This window comes from Nerophis ophidion, linkage group LG02, assembly GCF_033978795.1.
Source record: "Nerophis ophidion isolate RoL-2023_Sa linkage group LG02, RoL_Noph_v1.0, whole genome shotgun sequence".
Classification (NCBI taxonomy): Eukaryota; Metazoa; Chordata; class Actinopteri; order Syngnathiformes; family Syngnathidae; genus Nerophis; species Nerophis ophidion.
In genome coordinates this window covers 67,136,944-67,152,888 of record NC_084612.1, presented here as the reverse complement: position 1 = coordinate 67,152,888, position 15,945 = coordinate 67,136,944, and the positions used below count along the sequence as shown (strand labels likewise).

Genomic DNA, 15,945 nt, shown 5'->3' with positions numbered 1-15,945 from the left:
ACTTGCTTCAATGAATCAATAGAATTAATAACCCACACACCAAAGTCCACAACATGTTTGCCTATACACAAGCACATGCATGACGGACAAGATTAAGGTGTCAGATGCTCAATGGAATCGCTCCACCTGCCAGTTACTGATAACAACCGCCACCTTGCATGATAGAAAAAACTAATCCTCAAAGCCAAAGCATATAGCTTAGTCTGTTCCAGGGTCAACCGCCACTGCGGATAATAAGAATAAACAGCAAAAATAATCCAAAAAGCCAATTGACATGCTCTTGCACTTGCTCACACCCAAACTAGACTCTTTGTATAGTCAATGTGAACACCCCTCTTGCCAGTTATTAATGATAACCACCAACATGCATCATTTAAATGAATACAAAGTCTCAAAGTAATCCACACAAAGTCCACAATGTTGTTTGCCCAAACACATACATGCACACAGACAACATAAAGGTGTCATGTACCTAATGCGATTGCTCCTCCCACCAGTTGTTAATGATAACCGCAAAGTTGCCTCAATTAATCAATAGAAAGACCCGAAATAGTCTACAAAATCATAGCCCACAATATGTAGGCCCAAAAACAATGGTAATTGCGTCTCCCGCCAGTTAATTATGCTCCTCATATAATCAATGTGATTGCTCCTCTCGCCAGTTATTAATGATAATCGCAAACTTGCATAAATCTATCACACTCGAAAGACTTGAAATAATCCACAAACCAAAGCCCGCAGCATGTTTGCCTACACGCAAGCACATAAATAGTACTTTACTGATTCTTTCAGGAGAGTTCCTTCAGGAAAATTAAAAATATACATGACAAACAAGATTAAGGTGAGATCGCTTAATGAGATCGCTCCTCCCACCAGTTATTAATGATAACCACTAACTCGCATCAATTAATAAATAGAAAGATTCAACATTGTCCACAAAATCATAGCCCACATTATGTTTGCCCAAACACAAGAAAATACATGCACACAGACAACATAATGACGATTGCACCTCCTGCCAGTTATTAATGATAACCACAAACTTGCATCAAATAATCAATAGAAAGACATGAAATAATCCACAAACCAAAGCCCACAACATGTTTGCTTACACAGAAGGGCATACATGACGGAGAAGATTAGGGTGTCAGATACCCAATGGGATCGCTCCTCCCGCCAGTTATTAGTAATATCCGCCACCTTGCACGAGAGAACAAAACAAACATTCAAAACCGTGCACAAAATCAAAGCTGATAGATTTCCTTCTGCTCATGCTCACACCCAAATCATACTCATATAAATAATGTGATCACTACACCGACCAGTTAGTAATGATAACCACCAACGTGCATCTAAATAAAAAGTCTCAAAGCAATCAACAAAATCAAAGCCCACACTGTGTTTGCCCAAACACAAGCAGGTACGTGCACGCAGACAACATAAACGTGTCATATACTTGATGCGACTGCTCCTCCCACCAGTTATTAGCGATAACTCCAAACTTGCATCAATTTTTTCAATAGAAAGACTTGAAATAATCCACAAAATCAAAGCCCGCAAAGTGATTGCCTACACACAAGCACATACATGACGAACATGATTACAGACAAGATACTTAATGTGATCGCTCCTCCCGCCAGTTATTAATGATAACCACAAACTTGCATGATATTTAAAAAAAACTCTCAGTGATTCACAAAATCCAAGCCAATAGATTTACTCCTACACATACACCCACATTATGCTCCTCATCTAATCAATGTGATTATAAGCCAGTTAGTAATGATAACCACCAACGTCAATTATAGGAATCAATAGAAATACTCACAATTATCCACAAATCCAAAGCCTACAATGCGTTTGCCCACACATGGGCACAAACATGCATGCGGACTACATAAATGTGTCATTAACTTGACCTGAGCCCTGCTCCCGCCAGTTATTAATAATAAATGGCAGCTTGCATAATAGAAAAAAATACTTTTAAGAACTATTCACAATGTCAAAGCCAATAGAAACGCTTCTGCACGTGCTCGCACTGATATTGAACTCATCATTTAATCAATGTGATTGCTCCTCCCACCAGTTATTAATGACAACCAATCAAAAGAAAGACTCAAAATGATCCACAAAATGTATTATGTTATACTTTAAAAACTGTTAAAATAATATGTAATAAAAATGGTCAAAATGTTGTTTCATATATATATGTATATATTTTATTATTATTATTTTTATTTTAGTTTTAAATACTATATTATATTTTTTTAAACCATCTAAATAATAGTTTACATAATAAAAATGGTCAAAAATGTCGTAATATTAAACGAAAAATTTATGCTATGAAAAATGGTTAAAAAAATGTTTTATGTTCATTACGTCACATAAATTATGAAAATGTTGTGTTTTAAAATAATGTTTTAAATATTGCTATATTTTTTGATGAAAATGTTACGTTATGTTATAAAATGCCAAAAATGTTGTGCTTTAAGGTATAAAAAAACGTTGCGATGTTTTGAAAATAATATAAATGTTATAAAATGCTTAAAACGTTAAATTATGTTATAGAAATGATAAAAATTATAAAAAATTGTGTTACATTGTAAAACGGTAAAAAAATATATGTTGTGTTATTGAAATAATAAAAAAGATGTTGTTACTTTATAAAAAAAATTTAATGTTGCTTTGTTTATGTTATATACATGATTAAAAAAAATTTAATGATACGTTATAGAAAATATAAACATGTTATGTTATAAAAGGAACAAAAATATTATGTGATACCAATAATAAAAGGGTTTTTTTATAAAAAAATATATATTTCTTTTATGTTGTTAAAATTATAGAAATGTTAGGTTATGTTATAAGAATGGTTAAAAAATAATGTCATGTTCGAAAAATTATAAAAATGTTAATATCTTGTTTTACAGAAATTATCAAATGTTATGTTAAAACACGTTAAAATGTTGCTATGACATGTTATGAAAATTATAAAATATTATGTTATAATCCAAACATGTAAACATTTTACTATTTTATGTGGAAAAAACATAATAAAAAGTTATGTAATAATATAAAATTGGAAATATTTTATGTTATAGAAACGATAAAATGTTAAACTATATTATAAAAATGTAAAATGGTTGCTATGTTATGTTGTATATATGATCAAATGTAATAATATGTCATACAAATGTAAAAATGTTATGTTATAAATGTGATAAAATGTTACAATATATTATAAAATGTTGCTATGTTGCTATGTTATGTTATATAAATGATCAAATGTTATGATATATTATAAAATGTAAACATTTTGCTATGTTATGTTATATAAATGATCAAATGTTATGATATAATATAAAAATTATAAAATGTTATAAAAAATTATACAATTTTGCAATATATTATACAAATGTAAATATAAATTATAAAATATTATGCTGTGTTCTAAAAATGCAAAAATATTGTTATGTCAGGGTTTTAAAAGGATAAAATATTAAAATGTTATAAAAGTATAAAAATGTTATAAAAATGTTATGTTATGTTCTAAAAATGATACAATTTTACGATTTTTTAAAAGTGGAAAAATGTTATATTGTGTTACAGAAATCGTACAATGTTATGATGTTTTATAAAAATGTAAAATTGTTGTTGTTATGTTATAAACATGCTCAAATGTTATGATGTGTTATAAGTTTATTTTTATGTTATAAAAATTATAAAATGTTATGTAAAATTATAACAATTTTATGTTATGTTACATAAATTATAAAATGTTATGATGTGTTATAAAAATGTTAAATTGTTGTTATGCTATGTTATAAAAATGATAAAATGTCATGAAGTGTTGAAAAATGTTTAAAATGTTGCTGTGTTATGTTATAGAAATGAAAAATGTTATGTTGTGTTATAAAAAAATATCTTATGTTACAGAAATGATGAAATGTTGGGATGTGTTATAAAAATGTCAAAATGTTGTGTTATGTTGTAAAAATGATCAAATGTTATTTAATGTTATAAAATGTAAAAAATGTTATGTTATAGAAATGATAATATTTTATTGGTTATAAAAAATGTATTTTATGTTACAGAAATGATAAAATGTTATGTTATAAAAATGTTATTTTATGTTACAGAAATGATCAAATGTTATGCTGTGTTATAAAAATGTAAAAATGTTATGTCATGTTATAAAAATGATAAAATGTTGTGTTGTAAAATGTTTAAATGTTATGTTTGTTATAAAAAGGATAAAATGTTACGATGTTAGAAAAGCGTAAAAATGTTATGTTATGTTATAAAAATGATCAAATGTTACAATGTTATAAAACTGTAAAAATTGTATGTTCTGTTGCAGAAATGATACAATATGATGTGTTATAAATATGTAAAACTGTTGCTGTTTTGTCATAAAAATGCTCAATTGTTATGATGTGTTTTAAGTTTTATGTTTATTATAAAATTTATTACATTTTATGTTATAAAAATGTTATGTTACATAAATTATAAAATGTTATGATGTGTTATAAAAATGTAAACATGTTATGTTCTATTATAAAAATTATAAAATGTTATGAAGTGTTATACAAATTTTGTTGCTGTTTTGTTACAGAAATGATCAAATGTTATGTTGTTTTATAAAAATGTAAAATTGATATGTTATTTTACAGAAATGATAAAATGTCATGTACTGTTATAAAAATGTAAAAATGTTATGTTATAGAAATGATAACATTTTATATGTTCTAAAAATTTTATTTTATGTTATAGAAATGATAAAATGTTATGATGTCTTATAAAAATTTAAAAATGCTGTTATGTTATCTTATAAAAATTATCAAATTTTATGAAGTGTTATAAAAATGTAAAAATGTTGTTATATTATGTTACAGAAATTATAAAATGTTATGATGTGTTTTAAAAAATCTAAAATGTTCCCCTATAGGGACAGGTGGTAGAAAATGGATGGATGGATGGATGTTATGTTACAGAAATGATAAAATGTTATGTAATGTTATAAAAATGTAAAAATGTTATGTTATAGAAATGATCAAATGTTATGATGTGTTTTAAAAAATGCAAAATGTTCCCCGATCAGGACAGGTGGTAGAAAATGGATGGATGTTCCAGAAATGCTAAAAAGCGTCCTGGATGCAATGTGTTCATCATCAGCAAGTTGATCCCTAAAAAGATCGGGAGTCACAATGGAAACACGCGACCCTCCTCATGGATATTTGCGGCTGTCTTAACTCGCCGCCGCTGCACTTTTGGAGTGCGGCCACCAGGTGTGTGAAGGTCAAAGGTCAGGCGGGCATATCCGGGCCCTTGACGTCACACGGTCGGGATCCTGGTGTCATGTGTGTCCTCGGCGAGCTGTGGATGTCACACTGACAACTCGCTAACAAATTGCCACCATGGCGGCCTCGCTTTGCTCCAGCTGTGCTCTTTAGGGGATGGGGGGTGGAGGGGGCTATATTCTCACTGTCTCATGGTCATGAGCTAATTTTGGGTGTCGGGGAAGATGGACTCAGACAGAAAAGTAGCTGGATCACTTTAGACTTTGTTAAATGATGACCTCTCTGACTGTTATGTTGTATTATTATTGGTAGTAGTTTTATTATTATTATTATTATCATTATTATTATTATTATTTTTATTATTATTTATTTTATTTTACTATTATTATTATTATCAGTAGTAGTAGTAGTAGTACGATTAGTCGTATCGTTATTATTATTATTATTAGTTGTAGTAGTTGTATCATCATCATCATTATTATTATTATTTTAATTATTATTATTATTAGTTGTATTATTATTATAATTATTATTAGTAGTAGTTGTATTGTTATTATTATTGTTACTATTATTACATTGTCATTATTACTGAGTAGTAGTAGTAGTTGTTGTATTATTAGTAGCAGTAGTAGTACTTGTATTATTATTATTATTATTAGTAGTAGTAGTAGAAGTAGTAGTAGTTGTTGTTGTATTATTATTATTACTATTAGTAGTAGGAGAAGTAGTAGTAGTTGTATTATTATTGCCATTATTATTATTATTATTATTGTTATTATTATTATTTTATTAGTAGTAGTAGTAATAGTAGTAGTTGTTGCATTATTATTATTATTATTAGTAGTAGTAGTAGTAATAGTATAATTATTATTATTATTATTATTAATAGTAGTAGTAGTAGTGATGGTGGTTATGGATTTGATAGTAGTTGTTGTATTATTAGTAGGAGTCTTAGTTGCATTATTATTATCATTATTAGTAATAGTAATATTTGTATCATTTGTAGAAGTCATAGTTGTATTATTATTATTTTTTTTTTGTAGTTGTAGTAGTAATACTTGTATTATTATTATTATAAACATTATCATTTGTAGTCGTTTTATTATTATTATTATTGTTAGTAGTAGTACTTGTATTATTTTTTTGATTATTATAATCATCATAATAATGATAATAATTATAGTAGTAGTATTAGTAGTAGTAATTGTATTATTATTATTATTAGTAGTAGTAGTACTTGTACTATTATTATTATTATTATTAGTAGTTGTATTATTATTAGTGGTTGTATTATTATCATTATTATTATTAGTTGTTGTATTATTATTATTAGTAGTTGTATTATTATTAGTCGTCATAGTAGTTGTATTATTATTATAATAAATATAAGTAGTTGTAGTAGTTGTATTATTATTATTATTATAGTCATAAAATTAGTTGTATTATTGTTATTATTATTATTATTAGTAGTAGTAGTAGTGTTATTATTATTATTAGTTGTTGTAGTAGCGGTTGTATTATTATTATTAGTAGTAGTTGTATAATTAATTTTATCATTGTAGTAGTTGTTGTATTATTATTATGATTATTATTGTTATTATTAGTCGTAGTAGTTGTATAATTAATTTTATTGTTATTATTATTAGTATTTGTACTATTATTATTAGTTGTTGTAGTAGTGGTTGTATTATTATTATTAGTAGTAGTTGTATAATTAATTTTATTATTATTATTATTAGTTGTTGTATTATTATTATTATGTATATTATTATTATTACTATTATTATTATTGTTATTATTAGTCATAGTAGTTGTATAATTAATGTTATTGTTATTAGTAGTTGTTGTATTATTATTATGATTATTGTTATTATTACTACTATTATTATTATTGTTATTATTATTAGTAGTAGTTGTATTATTATTGTGTTACTGCATCACACTGTAGTGTCAAGTTGTAGTAGTATTTGATACACAAAATAATGCAACATTGAGGCCAAAGTCACATTATTGTGTGTGTTGGATCATAGTTGGTAGGCAAACATAGACTATCTTTAATGTTTACATCTCACATTTGGTCTTTTACTGTCCTTCTATTTTCCACTAAAGCACAAAGCCAAATATTATCCATGATTTTGTGTGCATATTTTAAATACAAATAAACAAATATTTTTACCTCATAAATATTATTACCTCATCAATAACACCGTCATATTTAACAACAATATTTTAAAGAAGTGATTCAACATTATTACTTATTTAATGAGGTATAATAATATTGTACAGTAGCTCACTCTGTCGTTGTGGGGCTGCTTCGAAGCGACCAAATACAATACTGACCTCTAGCGGACATTTTTGAGAAGTACAACAATACCACTTTTTTGTACCTTTTGAAAAAGTAAAAGTATTGAATATTCGTTCAAATAAAACAACATTTAAAAAAAGTTTAGATATGAATATTTATATTATATACGTACATAAACTCTATGTTTGAATACCAACTAATATATAAAATCAGTATAAATGGCAAAACATGATGCTTAATAATGTAAGTAAGAGCTTAAAAAGTAGATGTGTTTCTGTTAAAGGAGTTCAACTGTGGAACAACTTGGATGATTCCTTAAAATGTTCCAGTTCCATTCACACATTTAAAAAACACTCTAAGACTATTGTTTTGAAGAAATATATCACTCTTGAATCAACATTGTGATCAATAATGATTGAAAACTAAACTTGGGTATAAATATTAATGATAGTGTAATTGTTTTTATATATTGTATTTAATTGGTGAAAAGGTTTAATACGTGTGCAAGGATATTCCACATGCCTTTACTGTGTTTATAATTAATTGAACTACGTTCATGTTGTGTACAATATGTTGTGCAAAGGACATTTCAAAATGTTTCGGAAGTTTATATTTATTTTGTACTTGACATTGCTTATAGGGTTGGACGCAATACATTTTCAACTTCAGCCTAAACCCTTTCGGTCTGCAACATTTTTTATTTTATTTTTTCCTTTTATGTATGTATAACTGTTTGTTTGTTGACCAAAGAACAAAAAACTTGAACATTAATATTTTATTGTAAAATACTATATAATTGTCCCAATTTTAACTTAATGTCCCAGGAGTTCAGGAAAAAAAAGGCATTTTTAAAAAAGGAAGAAAATAGTATAAATTGTATTACAATAATAGCATAGTTAAAACTATTTTTCTAAAATAAATTTAGTGTAAAGTAAAACTTTTTTTAAAAAGATCTCTAGATTCAATTAATTGCATTATAATATCAATAAACACACAAGTTAAATAAATAAAAAAATTAGACAAACAATTTTTAGTTTTTTCTAAAACACTATCGTTACATGACCTTACATTACAATATTATCAATAATTAAAACACCATTTAAAAATCTGGTTTAAAATAATTGCATCATAATATTCCATCCATCCATTTTCTACCGCTTGTCCCTCTTGGGGTCGCTGGGGGTGCTGGAGCCTATCCCAGCTGCTTTACACCCTGGACAAGTCATCAGAATATTGACAAAAACACAAAAACAATCTAGTTTTAAGTTTAAAAATGTGTATATTTTGTCAATGACCACAGATTTTTTCACACAATATCTTCAAAACATCCATTGTTTAATTGCATTTTATTAACGATTAAAACATACTTTTCTGAAAATAAAATTATTATATCACCAAATGCTTATTAAATGTAATTTATAAATAACAAAACAATAATATTTTCTTTTCATTTATTTATTAACCTTCCAGCAAAAAAACAAACAGAAATGAGTGCCAGAAAAATAGCTAACATATTGTATTGTTTATTACAATAATAATAAGTCAACATTTAGGTATAAAAGTATATTTCTATAATCTTGTAAGTACGGAATATTTACAAAAATGTACAGTTTTATATTAATAAAAGCAAGGATGACTTGTATCTGTAATAATAAATACAGAGAAATAACGAGGAGGGTTTTTTTTTTAGGAGACGACCACGTCCAGTTCTTGGACCGAGTCCTGGCCGGACGTCAGACCGCAGCCTCCGGACTGAGCGCTCGACCTGGGATGCGAGGCAGGAGAGGGAGAGAGAGGGCCTTGGACCATCCCGGGCTTCTTGGGTGGGATGGGAGGAGGGTTCCCCCTCTCCGCCCTGGGGATGGTGGGCGAGCGCACCCCCTGTGGGGCGGCCGCTCGGCCCACCACGGGCGACAAGGGGGCCGCCAGGCACCGGTAGTCCGTGCCGAAGGGGGAATTGTTGGCCAGTTTTGGCGTCTGCTGCTGCGCGGTGGTGAAGCGGGACAGGGCTTGGGTGACGGTGCTGCGCGCCAACTGCTTGACCTGAAGGGATTCTGCGGGCGGAGGGGTGGCGCTCGCGGGGGCGGCGTCTTTTTGGGACGGGAGCGGGGTGACCATAGTCTGGTTTGGAGGCTCCGGGTCAGGGGAGCTTTGGAACTTGTGGCGAGCAGCGTGGAACCGCTGGTTGATGCCCGCCTGGTAGGGCGACTGGTAGCCTGGTGAGGGCGTGGCACCGCCAACCGGGCTGAGACCGCCAGAGGCGCGTTTAGTCAGGACGGCAGAAGAAGACAGCGGACCCCCATTTGGGACCTTCTCTGAGCTGCCAGGATCTTCCGTCACGAAATGCTGACCGTTAACTTCTGTCAGGCCTTCATCGTCGTCTTGGTCAGCCGGCTTCTCTTGACCTTTGACCTCTGATGATGGGATGTCCGTCGCCATGGTGACATCACCCTGCTTGCTTTGCAGCTCCTCCATCTGTGACAAAGCAGAGTGAGAGTCACAGTGTGACTGGTAATGACTGCAAATGTCGGTTATGCGAGGAGGAACCAAGACGTCTTTCTTTTGATACGAGTAATTTGATCTCCTACCTCTTCAAGAATCCTAAGGAGATACACGATGGATACAAGCGGAAGATGGATGAAAAGCAAACACCGGAAAAAAGTTGTCGCTCAAAAATACAACAAACGCAGAATTTCAGAAGCTCTGGCTGACTGCTGGGCCACTTCAAGCACTCACCACTAGCTTGCAGCACATTTGTGTTACTCATACAAAAACGTTAGAGAAGGGCAGATTGAGCCCGGTTTATAATTTCCTGTTATGCAGCATCAATCAATCAATGTTTACTTATATAGCCCTAAATCACTAGTGTCTCAAAGGGCTGCACAAACCACAACACGAACCACTACGACATCCTCGGTAGGCCCACATAAGGGCAAGGAAAAACTCACACCCAGTGGGACGTCGGTGACAATGATGACTATGAGAACCTTGGAGAGGAGGAAAGCAATGGATGTCGAGCGGGTCTAACATGATACTGTGAAAGTTCAATCCATAATGGATCCAACACAGTCGCAAGAGTCCAGTCCAAAGCGGATCCAACACAGCAGCGAGAGTCCCGTTCACAGCGGAGCCAGCAGGAAAACATCCCAAGCGGAGTCGGGTCAGCAGCGCAGAGATGTCCCCAGCCGATACACAGGCGAGCAGTACATGGCCACCGGATCGGACCGGACCCCCTCCACAAGGGAGAGTGGGACATAGGAGAAAAAGAAAAGAAACGGCAGATCAACTGGTCTAAAAAGGGAGTCTATGCCAGGCAGTCTACTAAAGCAGGACTATGTTATTGAGTACTTAATTACTCTAGTATACTCTGGACTCAAGCTGTGTGCCTTAACTGTTTTTGTAGCTGTTGTTATGAGGCATGTTTAAAAAAAATAAAATAAAAATAATAATGCACTTTGTGAAAGTCAAAGTATAGTATTTCCCATAGTTGTAGTGGGTATCAGGATTATCTTAGGGACAGCATGTCCCGAATTCCAAGCTGCTGTTTTGAGGCATGTTAAAAAAATAACTTAAATAATAAATATGGCAGTGCCATGTTGGCATTTTTTTCCATAACTTGAGTTGATTTATTTTGTAAAACCTTGTTACCTTGCTTAATGCATCCAGCGGGGCATCACAACACAATTAGGCATAATAATGTGTTAATTCCACGACTGTATATATCGGTATCGGTTGATATCGGAATCTGTAATTTAAGAGTTGGACAATATCGGAATATCGGATATCCGCAAAAAGGACATCGGGCATCTCTAACCTCAATCATAGTTTAGTCTGAGAGTAGCTTAATGGTTAAGACTGATGCCTCTCAGTCAGTAAAAGTGGGTTCAAATCCATAACTTGGAAGGACTTGTTTTTTGTTTCACCTCTATAATTGATAAATGATTGCATTGATATATGAGTGAAAATCATGTCTTGGTGGAACCCAGGATATAACAATGGTCAACACTCTGGGCTCCAAACACAGGGGTACTGTGTTTGAATCTCAATTGGTTTGATATCCAACTTAGGTTCAAAATTTAGCTCCACCTAAATCGTAGTTTACTGCAACAGATGTCACGATTCCATTAGTGAATGAGCCAGACTACGCTTTCAAAAGGACTCAGTTTAGCTCAATGGTTAAGACTCCCGTGTTTCAAAAGACATCGGATTTCTCTAACCTCAATCCTAGTTTAGTCTGAGAATAGCTTAATGGTTAAGACTGCTGCCGCTCAGTCAGTAAAAGTGGGTTCAAATCCATAACTTGGAAGGACTTGTTTTTTGTTTCACCTCTATCATTGGTAAATGATTGCATTAGTATATGAGTGAAAATCATGTCTTGGTGGAACCTAGGATACATCAATGTTCAACACTGTGCCCTCCAAATAGAGTGGTACTGTGTTTGAATCTCAATTGGTTTGATATCCAACTTAGGTTCAAAATTTAGCTCCACCTAATTTGTAGTTTACTGCAACAGATGTCACGATTCCATTAGTGAATGAGCCAGACTACGCTTTCAAAAGGACTCAGTTTAGCTCAATGGTTAAGACTCCCGTGTTTCAAAAGACATCGGATTTCTCTAACCTCAATCGTAGTTTAGTCTGAGAATAGCTTAATGGTTAAGACTGCTGCCTCTCAGTCAGTAAAATAGCTTAATGGTTAAGACTGCTGCCTCTCAGTCAATAAAAGTGGGTTCAAATCCATAACTTGGAAGGATTTCTTTTTGTTTCACCTCTATCATTGATAAATTATTGCATTGGTATGAGTGAAAATCATGTCTTGGTGGAACCCAGGATATAACAATGGTCAACACTGTGGGATCCAAATACAGGGGTACTGTGTTTGAATCTCAATTGTTTTGATAGCTAACTTAGGTTAAAAATTTAGCTCCACCTAAATCGTAATTTACTGCAACAGATGTCACGATTCCATTAGTGAATGAGCCAGACTACGCTTTCAAAAGGACTCAGGTTAGCTTAATGGTTAAGACTGCTGCCTTTCACACAGTACGACTGGGTTCAAATCCATAACTAGGAAGATCGCGGTTTTTGTTTCGCCTTCATCATAGTTCACTGATTACATTTGTATGTGAGCGAAAAACAGGTCATAACGGGACCCAGGATAGCTCAATGGTCAACACTGCGGGGTCCTAATACAGGGGTACTGTGTTTGTATCTCAATTGGTTTGCTATCTAACTTAGGTTCAAAATTTAGCTCCACCTAAATCGTAGTTTACTGCAACAGATGTCACGATTCCATTAGTGAATGAGCCAGACTACGCTTTCAAAAGGACTCAGGTTAGCTTAATGGTTAAGACTGCTGCCTTTCACACAGTGCAACTGGGTTCAAATCCATAACTAGGAAGGTCTTGGTTTTTGTTTCGCCTTCATCATAGTTCACTGATTACATTTGTATATGAGTGAAAAACTGGTCATAACGGGACCCAGGATAGCTCAATGGTCAACACTGTGGGCTTCCAATACAGGGGTACTCTGTTTGAATCTCAATTGGTTTGCTATCTAACTTAGGTTCAAAATTTAGCTCCACCTAAATCGTAGTTTACTGCAACAGATGTCACAATTCCATTAGTGAATGAGCCAGACTACATATCCGAAAGGACTCAGGTTAGCTTAATGGTTAAGACTGCTCCCTTTCACACAGTGCGACTGGGTTCAAATCCATAACTAGGAAAATCTTGGTTTTTGTTTCGCCTTCATCATAGTTCACTGATTACATTTGTATGTGAGCGAAAAACAAGTCATAACGGGACCCAGGATAGCTAAATGGTCAACACTGCGGGCTCCTAATACAGGGGTACTGTGTTTGAATCTCAATTGTTTTGATAGCTAACTTAGGTTAAAAATTTAGCTCCACCTAAATTGTAGTTTACTGCAACAGATGTCCCAATTCTATTAGTGAATGAGCCAGACTACGATTTCAAAAGGACTCAATTTAGCTCAATGGTTAAGACTGCTGTGTTTAACACAGTCCGACTGGGTTCAAATCCATAACTAGTCAGATCTTGGTTTTTATTTCGCCTTCATCATAGTTCATTGGTTACATTTGTATATGAGCGAAAAACAAGTTGTAATGGGACCCAGGATAGCTCAATGGTCAACACTGTGGGCTCCTAATACAGGGGTACTGAGTTCAAATCCCATCCCATACATGGAATCAGTAATTTGGCTGTATGGCGTCAAAACAACATAATTTGTGGGGTGTTTCTTCTCCCCCACACAGAGTAATATTATGTGCTAGTTGTTTGAGTAACATATGGTTGAAAAATTAAGTCAACACTAAAGATAATAATAATCAAAAATAAATTGTCAGTCAATGATGACACCTCAGGGGTTACCTGTGAGTGTGTGTGTGTGTGAGAATGAATGAGTGTGTGCGAGTGAGTGTAATTCCTGAGGTGGGTGGGAATAGGAGTATAAAGTTAATAATAAAGAGCGTTGACCAATGGCCTCTCCTGGGTACAATAAAAAAAAAAAAAAAAAGGTTAATTGGATAAAAAATATATGTATAATTATTTTAACATTAAATGGGAGAAGCGACACAGTCACAATATATATTAATTTGAAGCCTCCAGATGGTTCAGTAAATTTCATGTCAACCCAACCTGGATTCGAAACCAGCATCCTTCGACCAGAGTCAATAGTCTTAACCAATGGGCTATCCTGGGTCTTGCGGAGATAATATTTTTTTTCATACACATATGTAATTGAGGACTCCTGGTTCAGTAAAGTGTGATGAGGTAGAACAAAACAACATCTACCAGAGCAGGGTTCGAACCCTGTATTTTTCTTTCCGAGTCAGCAGTCTTAACCCCTGGTCTATCCTGGGTCCTGTGAAGGTACAAATGTGTTCCATACACAAATGTAATCAAGGACTCCTGGCTCAGTAAAGTATGATAGTGTGAAAACAAATTACTGTCAAAATCGTATCTAAACAAGATCCAGAATAGCTCAATAGTTAAGACAGCTGCTTCTCACGCAGTACCAGTGGGTTCGAATCCACAACTTGGAAGATCTGGGGTTTTTTTTTCGCCTCGATCATAGTGCACTGATTACATTTGTATATGAGCAAAAACCAAATTTAGGATAGCTCAATGGTCAACACTGGGGGCTCCTAATACAGGGGTACTGAGTTCAAACCCCATATGTGGAATCAGTAATTTGGCTGTATGGCGTCAAAAGGACATACATTGTGGGGTGCTTCTTCTCCCCCACACAGAGTAATGTTATGTGATAATTTTTTGAGGTACATATAGTTGAAATATTAAGTCAACACTAAAGATAATAATAATCAAAAATAAATTGTCAAATAGTCAATGATGAAGTTAATCATAAAGAGCATTGACCAATGACCTCTCCTGGGTACAATTAAAATAAAATAGGTTAATTTAAAAAATGGGAGAAGTGATACAATCACAATATGTCACCTTGAAGCCTCCAGGGGATTTTGTAAATTTCATGACAACCCAACCAGAATTCAAAACCAGCACCCTCAAACCTGAGTCAACAGTCTTAACCAAGGGGCTATACTGGGTCTTGTGGAGAGAATTGTTTTTTTCATACACAAATTTAATTGCGGACTTCTGGCTCAGTAAGTATGATGAGGTAGAACAAAATACCGTCAAAAAGAGTGGAGTTCGAACCCAGTACCTCCCATTCCAAGTCAGCAATCTTAACCACTGAGCTATCCTTGGTCTTGTGCAGGACACAACCCAGCACAAACAACAGAACTGTAGAACTGCTGACAATGGACTAATTTAGAAGTCCACTTCAACTATGAACTTAACCTGCTAAAGGAAGTTGTGCAGCTTGCTACATGTTTTCCCATCACACTGTAATACAGGGGTCACCAACGCGGTGCCCGCGGGCACCAGGTAGCCCGTAAGGACCAGATGAGTCGCCCACTGGCCTGTTCTAAAAATAGTTGCCTCTATTTTTTACATTTTGTTTATCTACTAGCAAGCTGGTCTCGCTTTTCTCAACATTTTTAATTCTAAGAGGGACAAAACTCAAATAGAATTAGAAAATCCAAGAAAATATTTTAAAGACTTGGTCTTCACTTGTTTAAATAAATTAATGTATTGTTTTACTTTGCTTCTTATGACTTTCAGAAAGACAATTTTAGAGAAAAAATACAACCTTAAAAATGATTTTTAAAATCATGTACCTTTTTACCTTTTAAATTCCTTTCTCTTCTTTCCTGACAATTTAAATCAATGTTCAAGTATTTTTTTTAAATTATTATAAAGAAAAAACATTTTTTTTTAAATTTAATTCTTCATTTTAG

At 33.2% G+C, this 15,945-nt stretch overlaps 1 protein-coding gene across 1 annotated transcript in view; it reads right to left on the bottom strand.

Moving 5' to 3' along the window:
- Positions 1-8,959: 8,959 nt before the first annotated feature.
- Positions 8,960-15,945, bottom strand: part of cttnbp2nla (CTTNBP2 N-terminal like a) — a 63,295-nt gene continuing 56,309 nt past the window's right edge. The window contains exon 7 of the mRNA XM_061889306.1: positions 8,960-10,080. Within this exon, the coding sequence (XP_061745290.1) occupies positions 9,292-10,080 (789 nt within the window). The 3' untranslated portion in view covers positions 8,960-9,291. The remainder of the gene's footprint in view (positions 10,081-15,945) is intronic.